At 39.2% G+C, this 22423-nt stretch overlaps 1 protein-coding gene across 1 annotated transcript in view; it reads left to right on the forward strand.

Annotated features, from left to right (window-relative positions):
- The first annotated feature begins 2834 nt into the window (after positions 1-2834).
- Positions 2835-22423, forward strand: part of CFAP299 (cilia and flagella associated protein 299) — a 262943-nt gene continuing 243354 nt past the window's right edge. The window contains exons 1-2 of the mRNA XM_039220018.1: positions 2835-2971; positions 12732-12862. Coding sequence (XP_039075949.1) covers positions 2861-2971; positions 12732-12862 — 242 coding nt within the window. The 5' untranslated portion in view covers positions 2835-2860. The remainder of the gene's footprint in view (positions 2972-12731; positions 12863-22423) is intronic.

The following is a 22423-nucleotide window of genomic DNA, read 5'->3' on the forward strand; positions in this document are numbered from 1 at the left end:
TATAGTTTAATGAACCTGAGATTTTATAGATGCTTTACTGCTTCTTGAGAGTGATGAAATCTTGATGGAGGAGGGCCTTAAACAAATACAATAAATATAAATATAGGCACCCAGAGGCTTTGGCTGTAAGATATGATATTTTTAGTAGTGCATGATCATCACTCAAAGCCATTGTTATTGTATCCTAGGCTTATTCAAGGACGTGATTACTATCTTCTGCAAGCTGTTCAACCTAGCACTCAAAGCCTTTCGACCAAGTTTCTTCCTCCAGGAAGCTCCCTTTCCTCCACTTCTCATGGCCCCCCTCATAACATCAAAACAACGTGCAGCTTTCCCGTACACAGAACCCGATTTTTCTTTCCTCCACATCTTAGAATGCCATCCCTTTTGCTCCTGTTATTTGTGCTAAGTTCATGTTGTCTTTCACAATTTGATATATATTTTTTTTCTAATAAACAACAAAGAAACCAACTTTTGTAATGAATTCCATATGGCTCTTCAAACCTCTATTTGCCTCCGCTTTCTTTTGTGGGAAATCAGGAATAAGTTGTGTTACTATTTTTATCTTAAAATTTTTTTAATGTTTATTTTTAAGAGGGAGAGAGAACACAGGGGGAGAGGCAGAGAGAGAGAGATTGAGAGAGAGAGAGAGAGAGAGAGAGAGAGAACGCATCAGAAGAGGGCTCTATGCTCAGAGCTGTCAGCACAGAATGCGGGGCTTGAACTCACCAACCACAGAACCCAATGCGGGGCTCAAACTCACCATGAGATCATGCCCTGAGCTGAAATCAGAGGCTTAACTGACTGAGCCACCCAGGCACCCTGCTACTTTTCGCTTTAAGATTTCGAACCAATCCATTTAGATTCACTCTATGTTGAGAATAATGCTAATACTATTTTCCTAGTGGATTTGTCGTCATGATTAAACAAGTTGATGTATTGAAAGTATTTAAAACTGGCACACGGTAAAGTCTTAATAAATATTACACTAAAGCAAATACCTGTATTTTCTGTATACAGTAAGTGGCTGAAACTTTTCCAAGCCTTTGCTTGTGCTCAATTCACCCAGAATATGCTTCTTTCAAGAGTGACTTATAGAACTCTCCAGATAATAGAAGAATATTGAAAATTATGACCCTTATTAGAATGTCGTAAGTCACAAGAATGATTTCATTCTTGGGATATTTGAATTTTCATATCTTTTTAGATATTAGATGATGTTAAGTTGTTGGTGGTTGTTAATTATAGCACAAATACTAGTTAAGGATGTAACTCATTGTTGGCACTTACCACAGTGCTTGACATGCAGGGTCAATAAATTCAATAAATATTGTTGTTCTTGTGCTTTTCTCTCCCTTTTAAAAAACGGGCTCCATGCCCCACATGGGGCTTCAACTCATGACGCTGAAATCAAGAGTTGCATGTTCTACTATGTCAGCCAGGCATCCCTCTTTTTCTGTTGTATTTTTTGAGTGCTCAGGGTTTCTCTATCTTTTCTGGTCTCCTGAATTCAATGATTAAATTGCATTAAAAAAATGTCCAAAATGCCTTTTAAAATATTTCAAGATATATTCATTAATTAAAAACAAGTTAGTGATTCCGGGTGTGTGGGTGGCTTTGTCCGTTAAGCGTCTGACTCTTGATTTCAGATCAGGGCATGATCTCACCGTTAGTGAGACTGAGCCTTGTTGGGCTCTGTGCTGAGCATAGAGCCTGCTTGGTATTCTCTTCCTTGCACTCTCTCTGCCCCTCATCTGCACACACCCTCGCTGGTCTCTCCCTCTCTAAAATAAATAAATAAACTTAAAAAAAATAAGTTGGTGATATCTTAGAGATTATTGTGCCCATATCACTTAAAATTTATACATTCGTAACACCCTAATTTTTGAGATGACCTTTTTAAATTGGGAAAGCTGTCAAGTATCTTACCAGATATTTTCATTAAAAGAAACTTGTGTAGCACACCTGAAAATCTTCAGAATCAATTCTTTAAGTACTTAAAGAACAACTTCAACAGGCTCAGAATTGTACTGTGTGTGAATTCCGAAAAGTCTGCCACGTTAGATTACTTTAAAACCATTTAAAAAATGCAACACTTTGTTCTAAAGGAACAGCCTTTAGGCCTTGTAGGCCTTTACTTTCTAATTTTCTATAGATATTTTACCCTTTAAAAAAGACAGCTTCAATAAAGGCAAGGTCTTTCATTGTGTGCTTATTGAAAGTTAAAAAAAAAGTTTAAGAAACAAGCAATTGGGGCCCAAAGACCTTTTCAAAGATACTTTCATGGAATTTCTTTCATTTGAGAAATTCATAAATTCTTCCTCATATCCAAACATTAGCAAAAATTTGCCCTTAAGTTTTCTTTTTAAAAATAATTTAAGAAATCATTAAATATTATTGTTTTTGGACACAAGACCGCTTCCACCGACTTGTTTTGAGATACACTTCTTGCAAAAATCGAACTTCAGTTACTGGAGTGCTAACCTCCTTATTTTTGTCCCATATAAAATTGTGTTAGAATGAGATGAAGAGGGCTGATCTAGGATATTGTGTCTACACATCGTGACAGTCTCATAATATTTAATTTTGGATTGCAATTTACATCTCTTACGTGGCTCCAGGTTTCACCGAGGTTTGAATCAGCTGACTGGTGTCCGGCGAGCCTCTGAAGCGGGTAATTTGAGACCGCGTTACTAGGAGTTACTGGGAAACACGAAACTCAGTAACAAACACGGGGGCGGGATTAACGTCCGAGGCTCCGCACCGGTTCCCAACTGATTGGAAAAAACGAAGGGGGTGGAACTTCCTGACCTGGCTCTCGCGCCTCGGTCGCTAGGGACGCTTCGGCCAAAGCAACAGGATGGATCAGGAAGACGGGCTGACGGCCGTGGACAACATAGTCACTCAGTTCAACACCTATGAAGATTTCCTCGACTCGCAGATCACTACGGTGGACCTGTACTACTTGGAGGTAAGAGCTGCCGCACCGCAGAGAGGACCCCGCCTTCCTCACACTCCTTCGAGCCCCCAGGCATGGAGTGGTCGCCCCCTGGCGGTGAACTCCGGCAGCGTCAGGCTCCGCAGTTTCCCGACGGCGGCGCCAGAGCGGCGCGGAGCTCTACGGCCGCGTCCTGAACCCGCCCCGCACGGCCTCAGTCCCGCGGGAATTCGGGTCCCGCCTAGTGGCGGCCGGCGTGGAAAGTCCTCAATATCTATCTCTCCTTCTCACCTGCTGCCTCCCGGCCCATTTTCCCAAAGTCATTGCCTGCGAGGAGGTGGCGGGATCCGGAAAGCTGCGGAGACCTTGCGGTGGGCTGTGCTTCAGGTCTGGCGCGCTGTTTGTCTTTGCTTTGCCACTTTGCGTTAAAGAACTGAGGACAGTATTCTTCCAGGGCAAATGGCGACACCAGCCTGGTATATCTGGTGTTGTATTGGGCCTCTGGGTCCATAAACCTCCAAGCCACACTCGTACCCTTAATTATGGGTAGGCAGTACAGGAATATGCAGGCATATTCCCGATTTATGTTTATCGAGCTGCGAGTCACAACTAATATTGATAGTAAATAAATCCTGCTATACTGCAAAATTAGACGTAAGGGGATTGGCCACTGTCTTCCACGCTCTTCTTTAAAGGTGTGTGTTTATGGGAGAGATGATAGGGTGGGGACGGTGGAACACAGTTCTTGCCCTGTGGGAGGCAAACCAGGATGGGCTGGAAAATAAGTAGCTGCAGGTCCTGAAAGGCAGGAGGTGAGCGGTGGACCCCTACAGCCCTGGGATGCACTGCCCGGGAGATTCCGCTGTCCTGGATCCAAGAAAGCCCCAGAACGCCTCCCTCCTAATAGGCCAGACAAAACAAGCGCCACTGGGTGGTGCCAGATCACAGCCGAATCTTTGAAGGGTTTGGCTCCTGTAGACAGACTCTGTATCTGCAACAATATAACTCTGTATTTTAGTGGATTGATACTTTTGGACTCCAAAGATCATGTTGGCAAGATTTTGCTTACATGTTTACTTAAATGTCGATTGCGAGGTTTGAAAAGTGCTTTTTTTCAAAGTACGTTCATGTGCTAGGTATGAAGGCTAATTCTACATAGCTAAGCTAGAGGTACACGCTATACGTAGCATATACACCTGCAGTATTTAACCCAAGAATAAATGAGAGAACTGTTCTCTAAAGAAAGTGAAATACGTGCCTAGCAAGGAGGCCTGGTGGGAGTAAAGGGCCCAGAGAGATAATCAGAACTGAACTTGGAATAACCAAATAATGCTAGAAGCCCAGATTAGATGCTGAAGGGAAAAATAAAATCTGTAAAAAGTTACACTTACTACTAACAAGCCCTTCTTCTCCTTCTTCTTCCTGTTCTTCATTAATTTATTTTGAGAGAGAGAGGGGCAGAGAGAGAGAGAGACAGACAGACAGAGAGAGAATCTCAAGCAGGCTTCTCACTGTCAGTGCAGAGCCCAGAGCAGTGTTCAATCTTGCAAACCAGTCTTGCAAACTGTGAGATCATGAGCCGAAACCAAGAGTCGGATGCTTAATTGACTGAGCCACCCAGGTGCCCCTTGCCAAGCCCTTCATATTTTGGCAGTTAGGTTGGAGAGGGTGGGCTATATCCCAACCTTCCTTCTTCATGCCCCCATATCTTCAAGTGGAGTCTCTTTTACATATAACTTCCACAGCTCACCTATTTAGAGGAGAGTCCAATTAGGGAACTAAGCCTGTACAACTAGAGGGAATCCATACTCGTGTCAGTATCAGTTAATCCAGTCCTCTGTTCATACGGGTCTCCAGATGTTTGAGGAAACATAATAGCATGAAAGAGCTAGCCCAAGATGAATAAGGAGGATAACTAATGTCAAACAAAATATTTAAAACCCAGAGAGAACTTTAAATAAATTCTAATTTTGTATCCCGGAGACATTTTAGTATCTGTTAAGTCTATAAGCAAAATAATAGACTGCTATGAAAAGGGAGCAGTCAGAGAGCAAGAAAGAGAAGTTAAAAATATAATTGAAAGCATTTTTGAAAGGGCTAACTATTAGAATAAACACTTTTTAAAGGATAAATTAATCATTTGAAAGTTAAAAGTGACATAATTATCCAGAATATAGTAAAAAAAAAAGATAAGAAAATAAAGAATTCTATGAAAGAAAATATGAAAGAATAATTTCGTGATGCTCAATATCTACCTAATAAACTAACCAGAAAGAAATTATATAGCAAATGAAGGGGATAAAGTAATCAGTTGAATAATGAAAAAATTTTTCTGTGTTGCAGATAAGCACAAAATTGTAAGTGTCCATTAGCTGTTTAGTTGGATAAAGGAAAAAGATTCATACTTAGGTAGATAGTGGTAGAATTTTATAAATGAGAATAAATGGTAATTCAAAAATAATTCAAATTGGATTGGATGACATCAAAATTAAAAACTTTTGTGCACCAACGTACACCATCAATAGAGTGAAAAGGCAACCCACAGAATGGGAGGAAATATTTGCAGATTATATATCTAATAAGGGTTAATACCTAGAAAATGTGGTACACACACACACGCAAATATTACACAACCATGAGAAAGGATGAGATTGTGCCATTTGTGACAACATGGATGGACCTAGAGGATGAGTGAAATAAGTCAGACTGAGAAAGACAAATAACATATGATTCCACTCATAAGTAGAATTTTTAAGAAAAGTGAACAAAAAGCAGAACCAGAGTGATAAATTCAGAGAACAAATGGATGGTTGCCAGAGGGATGGGGTTGGGGGGTTGGGTAGAATGGGTGAAGGGGAGTGGGAGATACAGGCTTCCAGTTATGGAATGAATAAGTCATGAGAATACAAGGCACAGCATAAGGAATACAATCAATGATATTGTAACAGTGGTATAATGGGACACACTTGTGAACATAGCATAATGTATAAACTTGTCAAATCACTAACTTGTACACCTGAAACTAATGTAACGTATGCATCAACTATACTCAACTATACTCAAAAACCTACCCCATATTGATATACCATTTCACCTCTGTTAGGATAGCCATTAAAAAACCCAGAAAATGGGGCATCTGGGTGGCTCAATCGGTTAAGTGTCTGACTCCTGATTTCCGCTCAGGTCATGATCTCACAGTTTGTGAGTTTGAGCCCAGCATCAGTCTCCACACTGACAGTGCAGAGCTTGCTTAGGATTTTCTCTCCCTTTCTCTCTGCTCCTCCCTCTGCTCATGCTCGCTCTCTCTCTCTCTCTCTCTCTCTCTCTCAAAATAAATAAATAAATCTCTCTCAAAATAAATAAATAAAACTTAAAAATGCAAAAACCCAGAAAATACCAAGTGTTAGCAAGGATATGGAGAAACTGGAACACTGAACCACTGGTGGCAGTGTAAAATGGTGCACTTACGGTAGAGAGTGTATGGCAGCTCCTCAAAATATTAAATTTAGAATTACTGTATGATCTAGCGATTTCACTTGTGAGTATACAGCCAAAAGAACTGAAAGCAGGGACTGGAACCGATATTTGTATACCTATGTCTATGGCAACATTATTCACAGTAACCACAAAGTGGAAACAGCCTAAGTATTGATGGATCAATGAACAAAGTGTGGTACATCTACAATGAAATACTATTCAACCTTTAAAAGGAAGGAAGTTCTGACGCGTGCTGCAACAGAATTGAACCTTGAGGACAGTATCCTGAGTGCAGTAATCTAGCCACAAGAAGACAAATACTGTGTCATTGCTGTAGTCAGCAATACTGTAGTCAGATTCACAGAGACAGAAAGTAAAAAGGTCATGGCCAGGGTCTGGAGGAAGGGGAGAAGGAGAGTTACTGTTTCACTGGTACACAGTTTCGGGTATGTAAGATGAAAGTGTTCTGGTGATGGATGGGGGTGATGGTGACACAATGGTACGAATGTACTTAATACCACTGGGCTACATACTTGGAATGGTCAATTTTATATTTTGTATATTTCATACAAATTGAAAAAATAATTCAGAGTGACTCCAACTCACCTATATATCAGCTTGATGTTAGACGTTGCATTCCCAGTAGCGATTCCTAAAAGGAAAAGGGAGTAATAAACTTCTAGAAGATTTTTTTTTGAACCTAGAATTCTTTCCCTGGCTGTGTTAGATATTTTCTGTTTGGCCCTTGAGATCCACAAGCTGTCCTACCCCCAACTGTGCCCCAAAGAGACTGACTTCTGTGACTTCTTCAACTGGGCCGCCTTTCCCTTTGGCCAGTTGGGTTTAACCAGTAAGAGGCACCAGCAAGAAATTAGAAGCCAGGAGAAGAGAGAGGTTAGGCATTCCCACCCCCCACCCCAGACTCCTATACTGTGCTCTAGGTTAGTAGTTGGTATTTTTTTCCAAAAAGCCACAATTTAGTGTCTGTTTCCCTGGGCTCTATTAACTGTTCCCTCCTCTTACCACATTTGGACTAGTTAGTTAGTGGCTGTTTGTTAATAGCTTATTGTGGTTGCTAGCTGCAGGGTCTGTCATTATCTCTCTAGGATTTCTCTTAACCCTGCCTATACCTTTGTTAATTAACTCAGCGGCCACTCAGTTTCCTTCAATTACTCTATTTAAATGTGTCATCTGTTTCCTGCCTGCACTGACTAAATAAACTAAGTAATTTAGCATTCAAATGCAAGTGCAAAGGAAAGACTTTTTTTTTGGGGGGGGGGAATGAGGGACTTCTAAAACCACCTGCTGATCTTTTCTGAATTTGTAATTTGAGCAAATGCTTCATATATTTTCAAATAATTTTTCAAATTTATTACTATAAATTTGTATATAGTTCTCTTTTGTCTGTATTATGGCTCTTTTCTGATTTCTAAAATTGTTTGCATATGCTTTATTTCTACCATCAATCTTGGCAAATGTTATCTATTTTATTAGTCTTTTAAAAGGATAGGCTCTTGACTTTTATTAAGCAATCAAAGCTTCCTGGATTGATATATTTTAATTTCTGTCTTATTTATTTTTCCTGTTGTTTTCATTAATTCTCTAGTTCTATATTATTTAGGTGTCTTTGCTATTCTTTCTCTACTTTCTTCAAATGGTTAGCTGTTCATTTTCAAGCCCTTTTTTCCCCTAGAAAATACACTGATGGAATTATTTTCCATGTATTTTATTAAGGTTTGTTATATAATTTCCTTGCTCAAAATTTAAAACTCCATGACAAAATATATTATAAATAAATCAAAAGACAAGCAATGACTTGAGAATGAATATTTGCAAAATGTATAATCAACAAGGATTTGCTGTTGAGTCAGACCCTGTGAATCAACGAAAAACAGATAGAATCCGATAGAACAATGAGCAAGTTTAACAGAGGCAATTGTTATATAGACACTAGATACAATAATTATAGGAAAATTTGCACATATATAGCATACTGTCATTTATGGAAAATTTTTTTTTTAAATCAGGAAACTATATCAAATATTTCCCCCTTTCATGATGGGAGTAGTCCTCAGTAACTAACTTGCCAATATTTCTTATTGCCGGTAAAATGTCCTCCGGCAACCGAATGGCAGCCACCACTTGGTTACTCAACGCAGGTATCTTTTTGCCTCTACACTCCTGGGACTACAGTGAACTCCTTAACACTGTGAACGGGGCCTTTAATAAGATTGGAGATCCAGTGCCGGGCAACCCAGAACCAAGCAGAAAGCCCATCCTTACATTTTTATTCCTCTGGAATCATTGCCAGTAGCTAATTGTGAGTCATTCAGGGTTCAGGCAGAGAAGCAGAACACACACACAGACACATGTGCACACACACTTACCCAACACATACATGTATACGCATGTGTGTTACATGTGTATAATTCTGTGCAGAGATTTGACCTTACACAGGTAAGAGAACTGTGTAAACAGTGGGTGAAGGGCTGCTTCATTGGTATCTGATGCTGAAGCATGAAATCACTAGGACACACAGCCTGGAAGGAAAGGCACAGGAGAAATGGGGGAAACGAGCCAGCTGAGAGACATGAAGGATGAACTAGAATTCTCAAGGATGAGCTGGAACTTGTAGCAGGCCTTCACTTCTTCCAAGCCTTCAACTTTGGTGTTGGGGTGACCTACGGGAGAGGCTGGCATCTTCAGTTACAGAGCTAAACATAGCCCAGGCGTTGGAGGAGCTGAAGAAGATCTTCCAGGAATTGGAACAACTCGGTAGCTTCTTGTGCCTTCCAGGTCTATTGCAGATGTCTCTTATGGCCCAACCTAACCTGTAAATACCAAAGGAAGGAGAATTATGGGAAACTGAGTTTCTGCTTAGCCAAGTTGACAGAATACAAATTCACTACATCTGCCATTTTAACCTGTCACAAGGAGAAATAATAGATCATAGTGAGAGCTGTGTGATTTATCATAGGAGTGCAAGGATGAACTCAGGACATTAAATTTAAAAAGAATATAACTTCTATACATGTATAAAATGCATAGGAGAAAATTCTAAATTCCCTCATACCATAACTTGATGAAGAGTATATAGCAAACACTTGTAAACTTCATATTCAGTGGTTAAACATTTCAAAGTTTAGCACTGGAATAGAAACATCATAAAAATGGTTGCGAGTACTCTTAATCAAATGTAAGTGGAATCCCAGAGGAATCAGAGGAAAGTAGGGAATAAAATATATTTGGAAAAAATAATGGCTAAAAAGTTTCCAAATTTTGTGAAAACTATGAATCCATAAAGCCAAGGAAGATAATGCATTCCAAGTGGAATAAACACAGAGAAACCAATCCAAGGACCATCTTAACTGTTGAAAACCAGTGATAAAGAGAAAATCTTAAAGGAATCTAAATGAAGGGATACAGTATATAAAATAAGACCCCTCTCAGAGGTAATAGAAGGCTTTGGGCAATGGGATGACATCTTTAAAGTGTTGAAAAGTCAAAAGTCAACCTGAAACACTAATCCAGCAAAAATGTCTTTCAAAAATGAAGGTGAAATATATTTTTTTCAGTCAAACAAAAGCCAAGATAATTTGTTAGCAGGCCCACACTACAAAAAATGTTAGGTTTTTAGGTAGAAGGAAAATCATATCAGTCAGAAACTTGGATCTACACAAAGGAATCAAAAGCACCAGAAATGCTTAACGTGTGAATAAGTAAAAAAGTGTCTTTGTTTCTTTAAAGATAATTTCTTTAAAGATAATTAACCATTTAAAGTGGACAGATGGGGACATCTGGTGGCTCAGTTTGTTGAGTGGTTAAGCATCAGACTTTGGCTCAGGTCATGATCTCACGGTTTGTGGGTTTGAGTCCTGCGTAGAGCTCTGTGCTGACAGCTCAGAGTATGGAACCTGCTTCAGATTCTGTGCTTCCTTCTCTCTGCTCCTCTCCTTTCTCAAAAATAAACAAACATTAAAAAAAAAAGGACAGATGACTTACGATTCTACTAGTGGTAGTGGTTGGTGAGGCAACCAACTTCAGCTTTCTCCTTGTTTTCTCAGTAGATCTTGTTACTTGTTACAATATACATTAGTGTAGATGAGTGTAGAACTATCCAGATGATTTTGTGTGGCCAGATAAGGCACACAGAAATGCACAACTCACTCCATATATGAGATTAATACAGCAATTTTTAGTGTTCTTTATTATAGAAAATACTGTGTTGATCACAAGCCATTTATATTCTTCTAGAAAAACCCCACAGTCTCGCAGAGTTTAGCTGAGAGCTCTTCCCATATGCTCACTTTCAGTAATAGTTTTGTGCAAACTTACACTCAAATCATCTCTTTTGTAAATCAATTCCAAAATCATTGGGTTTTTTTTTTCCTATTAAATATTAATTCCACTAGGTGGAGTCCTTTGCTTAGTTTTTGTGGTTCACACTAAAGAGCCTAAAAATAACACATCTAATAAGCGGGTAAACAAGTCAGAAAAAAGACAACCCTCCCAAGATCTGGCGCTTTGGGCTATATTAGCTTGGCAAATGTATCCCCGTTCCTACACAGAGTTCACTACAGTTGAACCTTGAACAGCAAGTTGGTTAGAGGCACCAAACCCGGTGCAGTCAAAAATCTGTATATAACTTTTGAGTCCTCCAAAACTTAACTACCAATAGCCTACTGTTGACTGGAAGCCTCACTGAGAACATAAACAGTTAAACAGAGAACTTAAACAAAACATACACATTTTGTATGTCATATGTATTACCTGTGTATTTTTACAATAAAGTAGGTTAGAGAAAAGGTAATGTTAAGAACATCATGAGGAAGAGAAAATACACTTACAGTACTGTATTTATCTAAACCATAAGTTTACATCAGCTATTTACAAGATGAATTGTCTGTCAGTACCTACAACTATATTTTTCTACAGGATGCAGAACACTGTAGATGTATATATTACTCATCCCAGACATGAAAAATGAAAAGATAGTGTACAGTCTGTAAGTGTTGATAAATTTTAGCTTTTTACAATAGATTTGTGTATGTCTTATGGTAGTAAATGATAAACTAGACTAGTCTATATTTTATGCATTTATGACACATGTAACTTTTTCCTATTTTTTTCATTATTTCTAGTCTACATGATTCATTTGTGAGTTTTTTCAAGTTGTTGCAAATCTCCAAATTTCCAATATATTTATTGAAAAAATTATGTGTATATGTGAACCTGCACAGTGCAAACCTTTGTTGTTTGAAGGCCAACTGTATTTTCTTTTAATGTTTAGAAAAGGAAAGTAGCAAGTTTTCTAAGTTGGTAGTGTCTAAATTTTTTCTTCCCAATAGTTTGAACTTTAAAACAGCCCCAAAGGGTTGAACCAGACATCTTAAGTTTTCTCATTTAATCCCGTCAGATGGTTCTTGTATTCAACAGTGATGTATTCAATAAGTGTCTATAATGAAAAAATATATGCTGTTTTCACTATAGTTCAGATATGTCATATTTAAGATGATATAAGGAACATTATTAATATATACATATTTAAATGTAATACTATAGTCCTTATCAACAACCTAATATAAGATGACACCTCTTCAGATAATAGGGAAACAATATTTCTTCTTTTTTGAAAATGCGATACAAGTGACAAATGTATGGGGCATTTCTAAAAAAAAGGCCTAAAGGGTTGTTGGGAAACTTTTTCAGCTTGAAGCTTTTTTGTTGCCATCTTCTTGGGTTTCTACTTTTCTCTTTATATTGGTACCAACATTATATGGAAACAATATCTTTCCAGCTAAATAGGAAATTCATCTGCTCTTTATTTTGTATTTGAAGTTTTAATGCTCTGTGTCATCAGTTCATTGACCTCAAGGAAGGAAGTCTCTGAAATGTTGAACTTTATGGGAGCAACACAATTCTCTTTTGGTGTAATTGTTTTTTAAAAAAGTCTTTCTTGTATGAGTACTATTGTCTCCAGCTTTATTGTTTTAAAGATGCTCTATTAATTATCTACAGCTGCTCTCATAAATGGATTAAAAACACAACAGACTTTTGTCCTCCAATCCCTTAGAGAAAATCTAGTGACTGATGTTATTTCCCCCCTTTTTTTCTTCATCTTACATCTGTGGGAAAGGGAAGACGATTCAGATGTTTATGAAAGTATTGTTAGAAAGGATTCTGAGTTTTCATATCTAATATGTCTCATTTTTCAAATTAAGTCTGATTTTTCCTTTAAAACAATTATTCGGTATCTATTGAATGAAGTAAAACGTCTAATTCGCGCGTAAGCCTTACAGCTGATTTTTCTCTTTAGGATGAAGGCCTGGCTCGCCAGTTGGTGGAGCTAGGCTACCGGGGGACCGGAGAGGTGGTGAAAAGGGAGGATTTTGAAGCAAGGAAGGCAGCTATAGAGATTGCAAGGATGGCTGAAAGAACTCAGAAAAAGTAAGTGTCTGTGTTTCCAGTCTGGGTTTTCTATTCTGTTGGAAAGTCTCTGGGAAAGCCCAGTTTCAATGGTATCATTGCCACTTAGAAACACGGGCTGGAGCAGGTAGAACTTGGGGCACCCTCAGCATGTGCTCGACAGACCCGGGACTGAAGGAACTGCTTGCAGGAAGCCACGTGCAGCTTTGAGCTACTAACTTAAGAAACAGAAGTATCAAAATACAGTCATTATATGAAAAGAGTCTTGTTAGATAGTAATTCAGTGTTACTGGCTGTATGTATTTATGTGGTAAAGAATATGAGTGACTTTTGTCTTAGAATTCTTTGTACTTTTGAGACCTCTACATCTTTGGCATCATTTATGTTCTTACATTTTTGTGAACATTGATTCATTCAACTTTATTAATGTGACTAATATGTAGCTACATAAAAGAGGAGTCTAATTAAGAATATTAAACATATTATAAAAGAGATGTACACCTAAAGTGAACTGTATCAACTGATAAGCCAATTTGGAAGATGTGACAAAGCAGGGTGCCTGGGTGGTTCAATGGGTTAAGCGTCTGACTCTTGATTTTGGCTCAGGTCATGATCTCATGGTCATGACCTCATAGTCATGAGATAGCCCCACATGGGGCTCTGTGCCGGGTGTGGAGCCTGCTTAAAATTCTCTCTCCCTCTCCCTCTGTCCCTTCTGTGTCCACACACGTGTAAGTTCTCTCTCCCTCTCTCTCTCAAAAAAAAAAAAAAAAAAAAGAATTAAAAAAGATGTGACAAAGCAATTATCTATTTACTTTTTAAAAATGAATGCTAGTGTTGTAAAAGAGAGGACAATCACTTAGAAATGGGTGTATTCTCAAGAATAATTTTAAATTACCCCATAATTATGAGTAGAAATTTCTCATGTATTTAGTATAACACATAACATTTGGTTGTGGAACATGAACTGGTTCCTGGAGTGTGCAATTTTAATTGATTGTTCTAGTAGTTACTGTGTTTCATTACCATAGAATATTGGAATTCAATATATTGACATTTGGTAATGTATTAGTTATCTGATGCTGTCGTAATACATTACTACAAGCTTTGTGGCTTAAAATAACACAAATGTTTTTATTCATATGTCAGAAGTCAAGAGTACAGTGGCTCACTGGGTTCTCTGCTCAGTACATCACATGGTTGAAATCCTGGTGTTTGCTGGACTGAGCCCTCCCCTGAGGCTCAGAGGATGAATCTTCTTCCAAACTCATTCAAGTTGTTGGCCTGTTCCTTGTGACTGTGGAACTGAGACCCCCATTTCCTTGTCAGCTGTCATTCTGGGGGCGGGTCTTTGTGGGGGCTGGGCTGTGGGGTCCTAGAGGCTGCCCACATTCCTCCTCATGCTTTCCTCATGGTCCCCTTCTAGCAAGAGGAGGTCAAGATTCTCTCACCCTTCAAATCTCTCCAAGTTCTCCTTCTGCAGCCTCTTTCCTGATTCCAACCAGAGAAAGATCTCTCCTTCTAAGGGCTCATGTGGTCACACTGGGTTTATCTGGATTATCCTGACAATCTCCCTGTTTTGCGGTCTATAACCTTTGTTACATCTGCAAAGTCCCTTTTTCCATGTAATGTAACATGTTCACAGTTTCTAGGAATTAGGACAGGGGTATCCTTGGGGGTGGGCATTCTTTTACCACAGGTAGTTTACACAAAAGTTCGATAATGTATTCAACATAGTTACGCATGACTTCTGTCCTTAAAAGTTGGAAGTATAACTTTTAAGTTATATATAACTTTATGTATATATAACATATACATAAAAACAAAGTATATGTGTACAATGTGATGAGTCTTATATAAAATATCAGGGGAGTCTTCTCTTTCTGTATTAGTAAATGTTTATCAGGAGCAGAAGTGCACAGGGTTTTGAGAGATTTTGCAAGAAATTAACGTATATTCATATTTTATTAGAGATGTGCCCTATTTCATATTAAGAGGAGTTGGTCATGGTTAAAGTGTAAGTGTACATGTCCATTTTGTGTTCAAGGATCAAAGTGAGTATTTACTCTATGCAGCAGTCTCTTTAACTGGCCAGAGCTGGAAGTCATCAGACTCCTTAGTACCAACCATGGGAGGCTAATCCCCACCCAGTGTTGCTCGAATCCTAAGGCCCTTTCATCTGCAGATCTTCTCTGAATGGTTTAGTGATGGGACAGGCCCCATGTGTTGCCTCTTGTCCCATGTAGGAGTCACTTTGCTCCCTTCCCTCTCAGGTTGGCTGTAGTGTTCTTGACAGCAGGGCCAGCAGAGGGCGACCTAGAGCCAAATATGCCCTGGGCTTAGATTTGCTGGAGAATCACTTTGAAAATAACACACAAACATCTGCCCATATGCCAATTGGTGCCAACATGGGAACACTTGATTCTACTATCAGGTTATATTATATTAACTTTTCTATGTACAAGTGAGGAGTCCCAAGTGGATCCCAATCTTTTGCTCTGGTAATCATAGAGCACCCATGGTGGGGTACCTGGGTGGCTCAGTTGGCTGAGTGTCCTACTCTTGAATTCAGTTCAGGTCATGATATTAGGGTCATGGGATCATGCTGTCAGAGTGGAGCATGCTTGGGATTCTTTCTCTCTCTCTGCCCCTCTCCCCCATTTGCATGCTTTCTCTCTCTAAAAAAAAAAAGGAAAAGAAAAGAAAAGAAAAAAAAATGCTGGCACCTAAGAGTATGTTACTTTGATTAGTCTCAGAGGGGAAGGAGTCTAGAGAGAAGAAAGTTAGATATTGGGAGGGAGCATTGTGATGAAGGGGTATTTTGATAATTATGTCTCCAAAAGAAGGCATAAGGTGAAAAAAAATATTCTGGGCTTTTAATTTATTCATTCGCTCTACAAATACTCATAACACAACTATCCTGTATTAGGCACCACTGTGTTAAATGCTGGGGGTATGGTAGAGCAGAGGGCAATACCTGCCATTAGCAAATTAGAGCACTAGATAAATGAGGGAAGATTATATCACTGGTGGGACAATAAGATAGAAAACAGTTTGGTGGCTCTTTAAAATGTTAAACACAGAGTTACCATATGACCCAGCAATTCCATTCCTAGGCATCTATCCAAGGGGATTGAAGACCTAGGCCCACTTAAAAACTTGTTCACCAATGTTCATAGCAGCATTATTCATAGTCACCATAAAGTGGAAATAATCCAAATGTCCATCACCTGATGAATGGGTGAAAAGAAAATTGGCATATAGATACAATGGGATATTATTCAGCCATAAAAATAGGGATGTACATAAGTATATATTGTTACATGCTACAACAGAGACAAACCTTGAAAACATCAGGCTAAGTGAAAGAAGTGAGACAAAAAAACCCTACATATTGTGTAGTCCATTTATATGAAATGTCCAAAATAGGTAAATGCATAGACCGAAGAGGACTTGTAGTTGCCAAGGGCTGGAAGGAAGTTTGGATGGGAAATGACTGCTAATAGGTATGGGTTTTCTTTTTGGGGTGATAATATGTTCCAGACTTAGATATTGGAGATGATTGCGCAGCTTTGAAAGTGCACTAAAGACATTGAATTGTACACCTGAAAAGTTTGAACTTTATGGCATGTGAATAAAAACAATTATGACAGAAAATAATGCATTCCGTCAGAGGTGCTATGGTGGCACCCTGAGGTGGCACTAAGTCAAGATTTGGGGGTTGGGAAGAACAAGACAAGCTCGTCTGAAGGCATGACGGCTAACTCCACTCTTAAAGGATAAGTAGGAATTAATCAGGCAAAGGATGTGGAGATGGACATATCCTGTGACAAACAGAATCCTATGACAAACTCCCGTTCTTCATGAATCTTTCTCTCTACCTCTTTGACGTAGTATATACCTGTTCCCTTGCTGAGACTTTATCCCCCAAAGCTGTGCCAGCTTGAGGCCACTTGTTTCCACATTTTCTGGGGTGGTCTGGTAGTGGGTGGGTTCTGCAGTCTCCCTTAGTTCCCGCAATCTTTGCTTCAAAACATCTCTGCTTTGGGGCGCCTGGGTGGCTTAGTCGGTTGAGCGTCCGACTTTCCCTTAGGTCATGATCTCGCGGCTCGTGGGTTCGAGCCCCATGTCGGGTTCTGTGCTGACTGCCAGTTCAGAGCCTGGAGCTTATTTCAGAGTCTGTTTCTCCCTCTCTCTCTGACCCTCCTGTGCTCATGCTGTCTCTCTCTCCTAGAAATAAATAAAAATATTAAAAAAAAAATCTCTGCTTTATTATCATATAAACATCATCTCTCATCTGTCCTGCACCACGCTTCATGGCAACTGGTATAGTAGCCACATGGCAGAGGCTTTAACGGTTGTGAAGAAGGAATGGGTATAGTTTAGCTGGTGAACTTTTTGTCAGGACAGAATGTTCTGCTCTCCAGGGTCTGGCCACGGTACACTAATGAGGCATTCCCATCATAAGTTTTGGAGAATTTCCATTTGCAGTGAGAAGGTCAAGTTTATTTTTTTATTTTTTATTTAAAAAAATGTTTCTTTTTAGAGAGAGTGAGTGCGCGTGCATGCATACAAGCAGGGAAGGGGCAGAGAGACAGAGAGGGAGGGAGAGAGAATCCCAAGCAGGCTCCTCACTGACAGCACAGAGCCTGACACAGGCCTTAACCTCAGGAACTATGAGATCATGACGTGAGCCAAAATGGAGAGTTGGACATTTCACCAACTGAGTCACCCTGGTGCCCAGAGAAGGTCAGTTTATTTCCACAGGTGATCGAGAGGTGGCCCTTAACCGTTTGCACCACAGGTTGAATTTTGGGTTCTTGGGGTATTGTTAGTAAAAGGCCCCCTTATTCCCATTCCTTTCAACAAGGCAGTGTTTATGACGGGGTCTTTAACATTGACCCTGGCCCGCAGAGGAGAGCCACTCGTCTCTCCGTGAGTTTGGTTCTGTTCTGACCAGTGCATTTCTGATGGCCTTGGTGACTGGGTGTCCTCTGGGTCCTTCCATGGACCATAATCCTTTGATGGGTCTTCTGGCCTCACATAGTACGTCCATTCTAGCATGCCTACTTTCCTGAGCCTTTAACCTTTCCTCAGAATTCTGCCTCTGCAGTTTAGGCATTTCAACCATAGTCAGTGTGGGTCATTGCTTGTTTCTAGTTTCTTGGAGCCAGTGAGTTTGCACCATTTTCTGGGGTCCTTGTCAAAATGCTATATCCTGTGTTCTGAGAGAGTGCTGCGAGTCAGCAAATGCTGATATATTCAGGCTTATTTCTGACTTTCCTGGTATAGACTCCTCCCCCAGTCCTGCCATTTGTGCTCTCTAGGTCTTGAAGCTCCTTTCGGGTAATGTCCCTTTCTTCTCTTATCAGACCTAACATGTCCCTGACTGTGACTTAATCTTTTATAGGCCTGGTGGCCAGAAGTGGAATTGGAGACATCTCCTGAGGTAGACACATGCTGTTCTGGGGGAGAAAGAGCTCTGTATTTTCCTTTTACTTTGCTGCTGCTGGTGGGGGGAGTTTGATAGCTCTTAATGGAGAGGTCGAGATCACTTCTTCAGGCTCAGAAGCTTCAGAAGAGGGCTGGAGAGGTCAGAATGTTCAGGAACCTCTACTCAGTTGTTCACATCCCATTTGTCAGAATCCTGGGTTTTCTCCATCAGAACTTTGATTTTGGTGTAACAGACCTGCCCCTGCTAAATGTCCAACTGTCTTTGGACTTTTGCCACTGTGACTATCACATCCCCTGCTTGATTCATCTTCTGCCTGCCCTCTGCATGAGGGGAGGCCTTCATTGTAAGCTGGCAAAAAAAATTCTCTGGCTTTTTAATTTTGTTACTGTTGTTGGTTAATTGCCCTCAGCTTTGCATTATCAACCTTCAGGGCATCAGTGCAATTTAGCAACATTTATGCAATTGCATTGTCTTTATATTTATCATTCCCCATACATGTCAGATACCTGAATCAGCCCATTGGCTAGGGCATTCCAGTTTAATTGTATAGCATCCCAGTTTTCCACGTGTGAATGAACTTTTTAACAATTGGATCACTGCCTTGTGCTGGGGTTGTCTGCAAATACTTCCAGGGGCGTGGACCTCATTACTAGAGGGCTCATGGTGAGAGATACGGTTCCCAAACCTCACCTTACTACCTGCTTTTTCAGGCTATTCGAGGTAAAGTCTGTCACAGACCTATGTTTCTAGGAAGCAGGACCAAAGATGGAGTTAAGAATTCAAAAGGTTAGCTGGGAGGTAATAAAAAGAAAAGGTGGCAGCAGGATAGACTGGGGAGGTGTGAGACCTTATTGCTCACCTGCAGAGCCTCTGTCACATCACTGGAATGTTTGCAAAGCAGATTACCTGTTACAGTGGTCCCACGTTTGATGGAGATTGTTTGATCTTTGAACCATTGTCTTGCCCAGTGACCTGTGGAGGTCATCCTGAGAACAGCATGACATCTGATTCATTGAGGCTGACCAAAAAAGTTAACTGGAAGCAATCAGCTATCCATATTTCTTGAATTCCTTTCAGGAAGCAGTTCCTTTAATTTTAGAATTCATTGTGAAAGTCAGATTTATTGATGTTTTTCAATTTTTAATGCGATGAGTTGTGACAAACGTGTAGTAGTGAGACTGTCATGGCAGTCTCCATCACCCCGAATGTTTCCTTATACCCCTTTGTGTTTATGCCCTCCTCCCAGTCCCTGACAGCTGCTCCTCTGATTTCTGTCCTTAGAGTATTGCCTTTTCCAGAATGTCATACAATAGAATCATATAGTATGTAGCCATTTTCTCAGTAAGGTTGTTGAGACCATGGGGTTGCATGTATGTTTGTTCTTGTTTATCACTAAGTAGTATTCAGTTTTATGGATGGACAACAATATATGTATCCATCCATTCTCCAGTTGATGGATGATTAGTTGTTTCTAGTTTTAGGCTTTTCTGACAAAACTGCTGCAAATATTCACAAATAGGTCTTTGTAAGAACACATGTTTCCATTTACCTTAGGTAAGTACCCAAGAGTGGAATGGCTGATTCATATGGCAGGTGTCTATTTAATTTTATAAGAAACGTTCAAGCTATTTTCCAAAGTATCATTTTATGTTCCCACTAGCAATGTATGAGAGCTCCACTTTTTCCACATCTTTGATAGCACACATGATATTGTCAGCTTAATAACTAGTGGGTGCAATGGTTTCTGATTATAGTTTTAGTGTAGATGATTCCTTACTGACTCAGGGTGCTGCACATCTTTTCATGTGCTTCTTTGCCTTACATATCTCTTCTTTGGTGAAATGTCTTTTATTATTGATTATAATTGCTCTTTATATATTATGGTTATACATTCTTTGGCAAATATAAATTTTGTAAATATTTTCTTTTTTCTCTTTGTGAATATTTTTTCCTTAATGGTATTTTTCAAATAGTAGATGGTTTTAATCTTGATGAAGTTCAACTTACCATTTTTTTTATCATTCAGTTTTATTTTGTATGCCTGAAGAATTATTTCCATATTATAAGGTCATAAATATTTTCCTTTATTTTCTTCTAGGACTCTTAGAATTTTAGGTGTTACTTTTAAGTCTATCATTCATTGTGATTTTTTTTTTTGTATATTTTGCAAGGTAAGAGTCAAAGAGTTTTGTTTATTTTGTTTTTAAATATGGATTTCCAGTTGTCAGCAGGATTTGTTGAAAGGCTATCTGTTCTCCATTGAATTTTGAAGGTACCTTTGCCAGTCATCAATTGACTATATGTATGGGTCTATTTCTAATGGATTTTCTATCCTATTGCATTGACATATATATGTCCATCATTGTGCAGAAAACACATTGTCATTATGGTGCATCAGGTAATAGGAGTCCTCTAGTCTTGTTCTTTTTTTTTCTTGAGAGAGAGAGAGAGAATGAGAATGAGGAGAATGAGAATGAGAATGTAAGCTGGGGGAAACGAGCAGAAGGAGAGAGAAAATCTCAGGTAGGCCCTACACTCAGCATGGAGTCCAATGCAGGGGTCGATCCCATGATGCTGGGATCATGACCTGAGCCAGAATCAAGAGTCAGATGCTCAATGGACTGAGCCACTCAGGCGCCTCTCTGGTTCTTCTTTTTAAAACTTGTTTTGAGGGGTGTTCAGCGTCTGACTTTGGCTCAGGTCATGATCTCATGGTTCATGAGTTTGAGCCCCGCATCAGAGTCTGTGCTATCAGCTCAGCTTCAGATCCTCTGCCTGCTTGTCCCTCCCTCCCTCTCTCAAAAATAAACACAAATATTAAAAAAAAACCCTACTTGTTTTGAATTTTGGGTTTCCATATAAAGTTTAGAATACTCTTGTCAAATTATACAAACAGGCCAACCAAGATATTGTCTCAATCTGTAGATAAATTTGAGTAGAATAACATGGTAACATATTAGGTTTCTGTCACATGAACACTGTATAACTTCCATTTATTCAGGTCTTGGTTATTTCTCTCTGCAGCGTTCTATAGTTTTCTCGGTGCGAATCTTGTAAATGTTTGATTAGATCTAATCCTTAAAATTTCATTTTCTGTCATGCTATTGTAAATGGTATTGTCTTTTAAATGTTAGTTTCCTATTGATTATAATATGTAAAAATGAAATGGATTTTCTGTAGTGATCTTGTGTCATAACTTTCTTCAGCTTACTACCTCTAGTAGCATTTTTCTCTGCATGTGATTTTATTTGTAGAAGAGCATCAATAGAAGCCTTTACTTCTCGGGGCACCTGGTTGGCTCAGTCAGCTAAGTGCCCGACTTCGACTCTAGATCATGATCTCATGGCTTGTGGGTTCGAGCTCCGCATTGGGTTCTGTGCTGACAGCTAGCTCAGAGCCTGGAGCCTGCTTCGGATGCTGTGTCTCCCTCTCTCTCTGCCCCTCCCTCACTCATGCCCTGTCTCTTTCTGTCTCTCAAAACTGTATAAACATTAAAAAAAAAAAACCAAAAAACTTTTACTTCTTTTTTTGTATGCTTTGTATGCCTTTTCCCTCTCTTTCATGTACTACATAAAAGCTTGAAGACAGTGGTTAATAAAAGTAGAAAGAGTAGACATCTTTGCTTTTCCCCAATGCAAAGGAAACATTTTCTCTTTCATTATTATGTTAGCTATAGGTTTTTTGTAGATGCTATTTATTAGGGTGAGGAAATTACCTTCTACTTCCACTTTGCTGGGTTTTTTTTTTTTTTTAATGATGAACAAATGTCAGATTTTTTCAAATGATGTTTTTCTATTTATTGAAATGATATTATGGCTTTCACTTTCCGTCTGCTGCTAAAGTCAATTACATTGATTAATTTTATGGGTTACCCTTGCATTTCTGGGTTAAACCTACCTTCCTAACATCATGTATGTATTGTTGGATTCTGTTTGTCAAAGGATGTTTTCTCCCATTTTTATGAAGCATGATTGTCTTCAGATTTTTTTTCCTTGTAAATATGTTTTCTTCATTTTGCATTAATGTAGTTGTGGTCCCATAAAGTGCCTTGGGAAGTTTTACTTGATCTTTCAAATATTCTGGAAATAGTGTGTAGAGTTGATAATATTTCTTCCTTAATTGTTTGA

This window comes from Hyaena hyaena, unplaced genomic scaffold (genome assembly GCF_003009895.1).
Source record: "Hyaena hyaena isolate Hyena2069 unplaced genomic scaffold, ASM300989v1 scaffold_857, whole genome shotgun sequence".
Taxonomy (NCBI): Eukaryota; Metazoa; Chordata; class Mammalia; order Carnivora; family Hyaenidae; genus Hyaena; species Hyaena hyaena.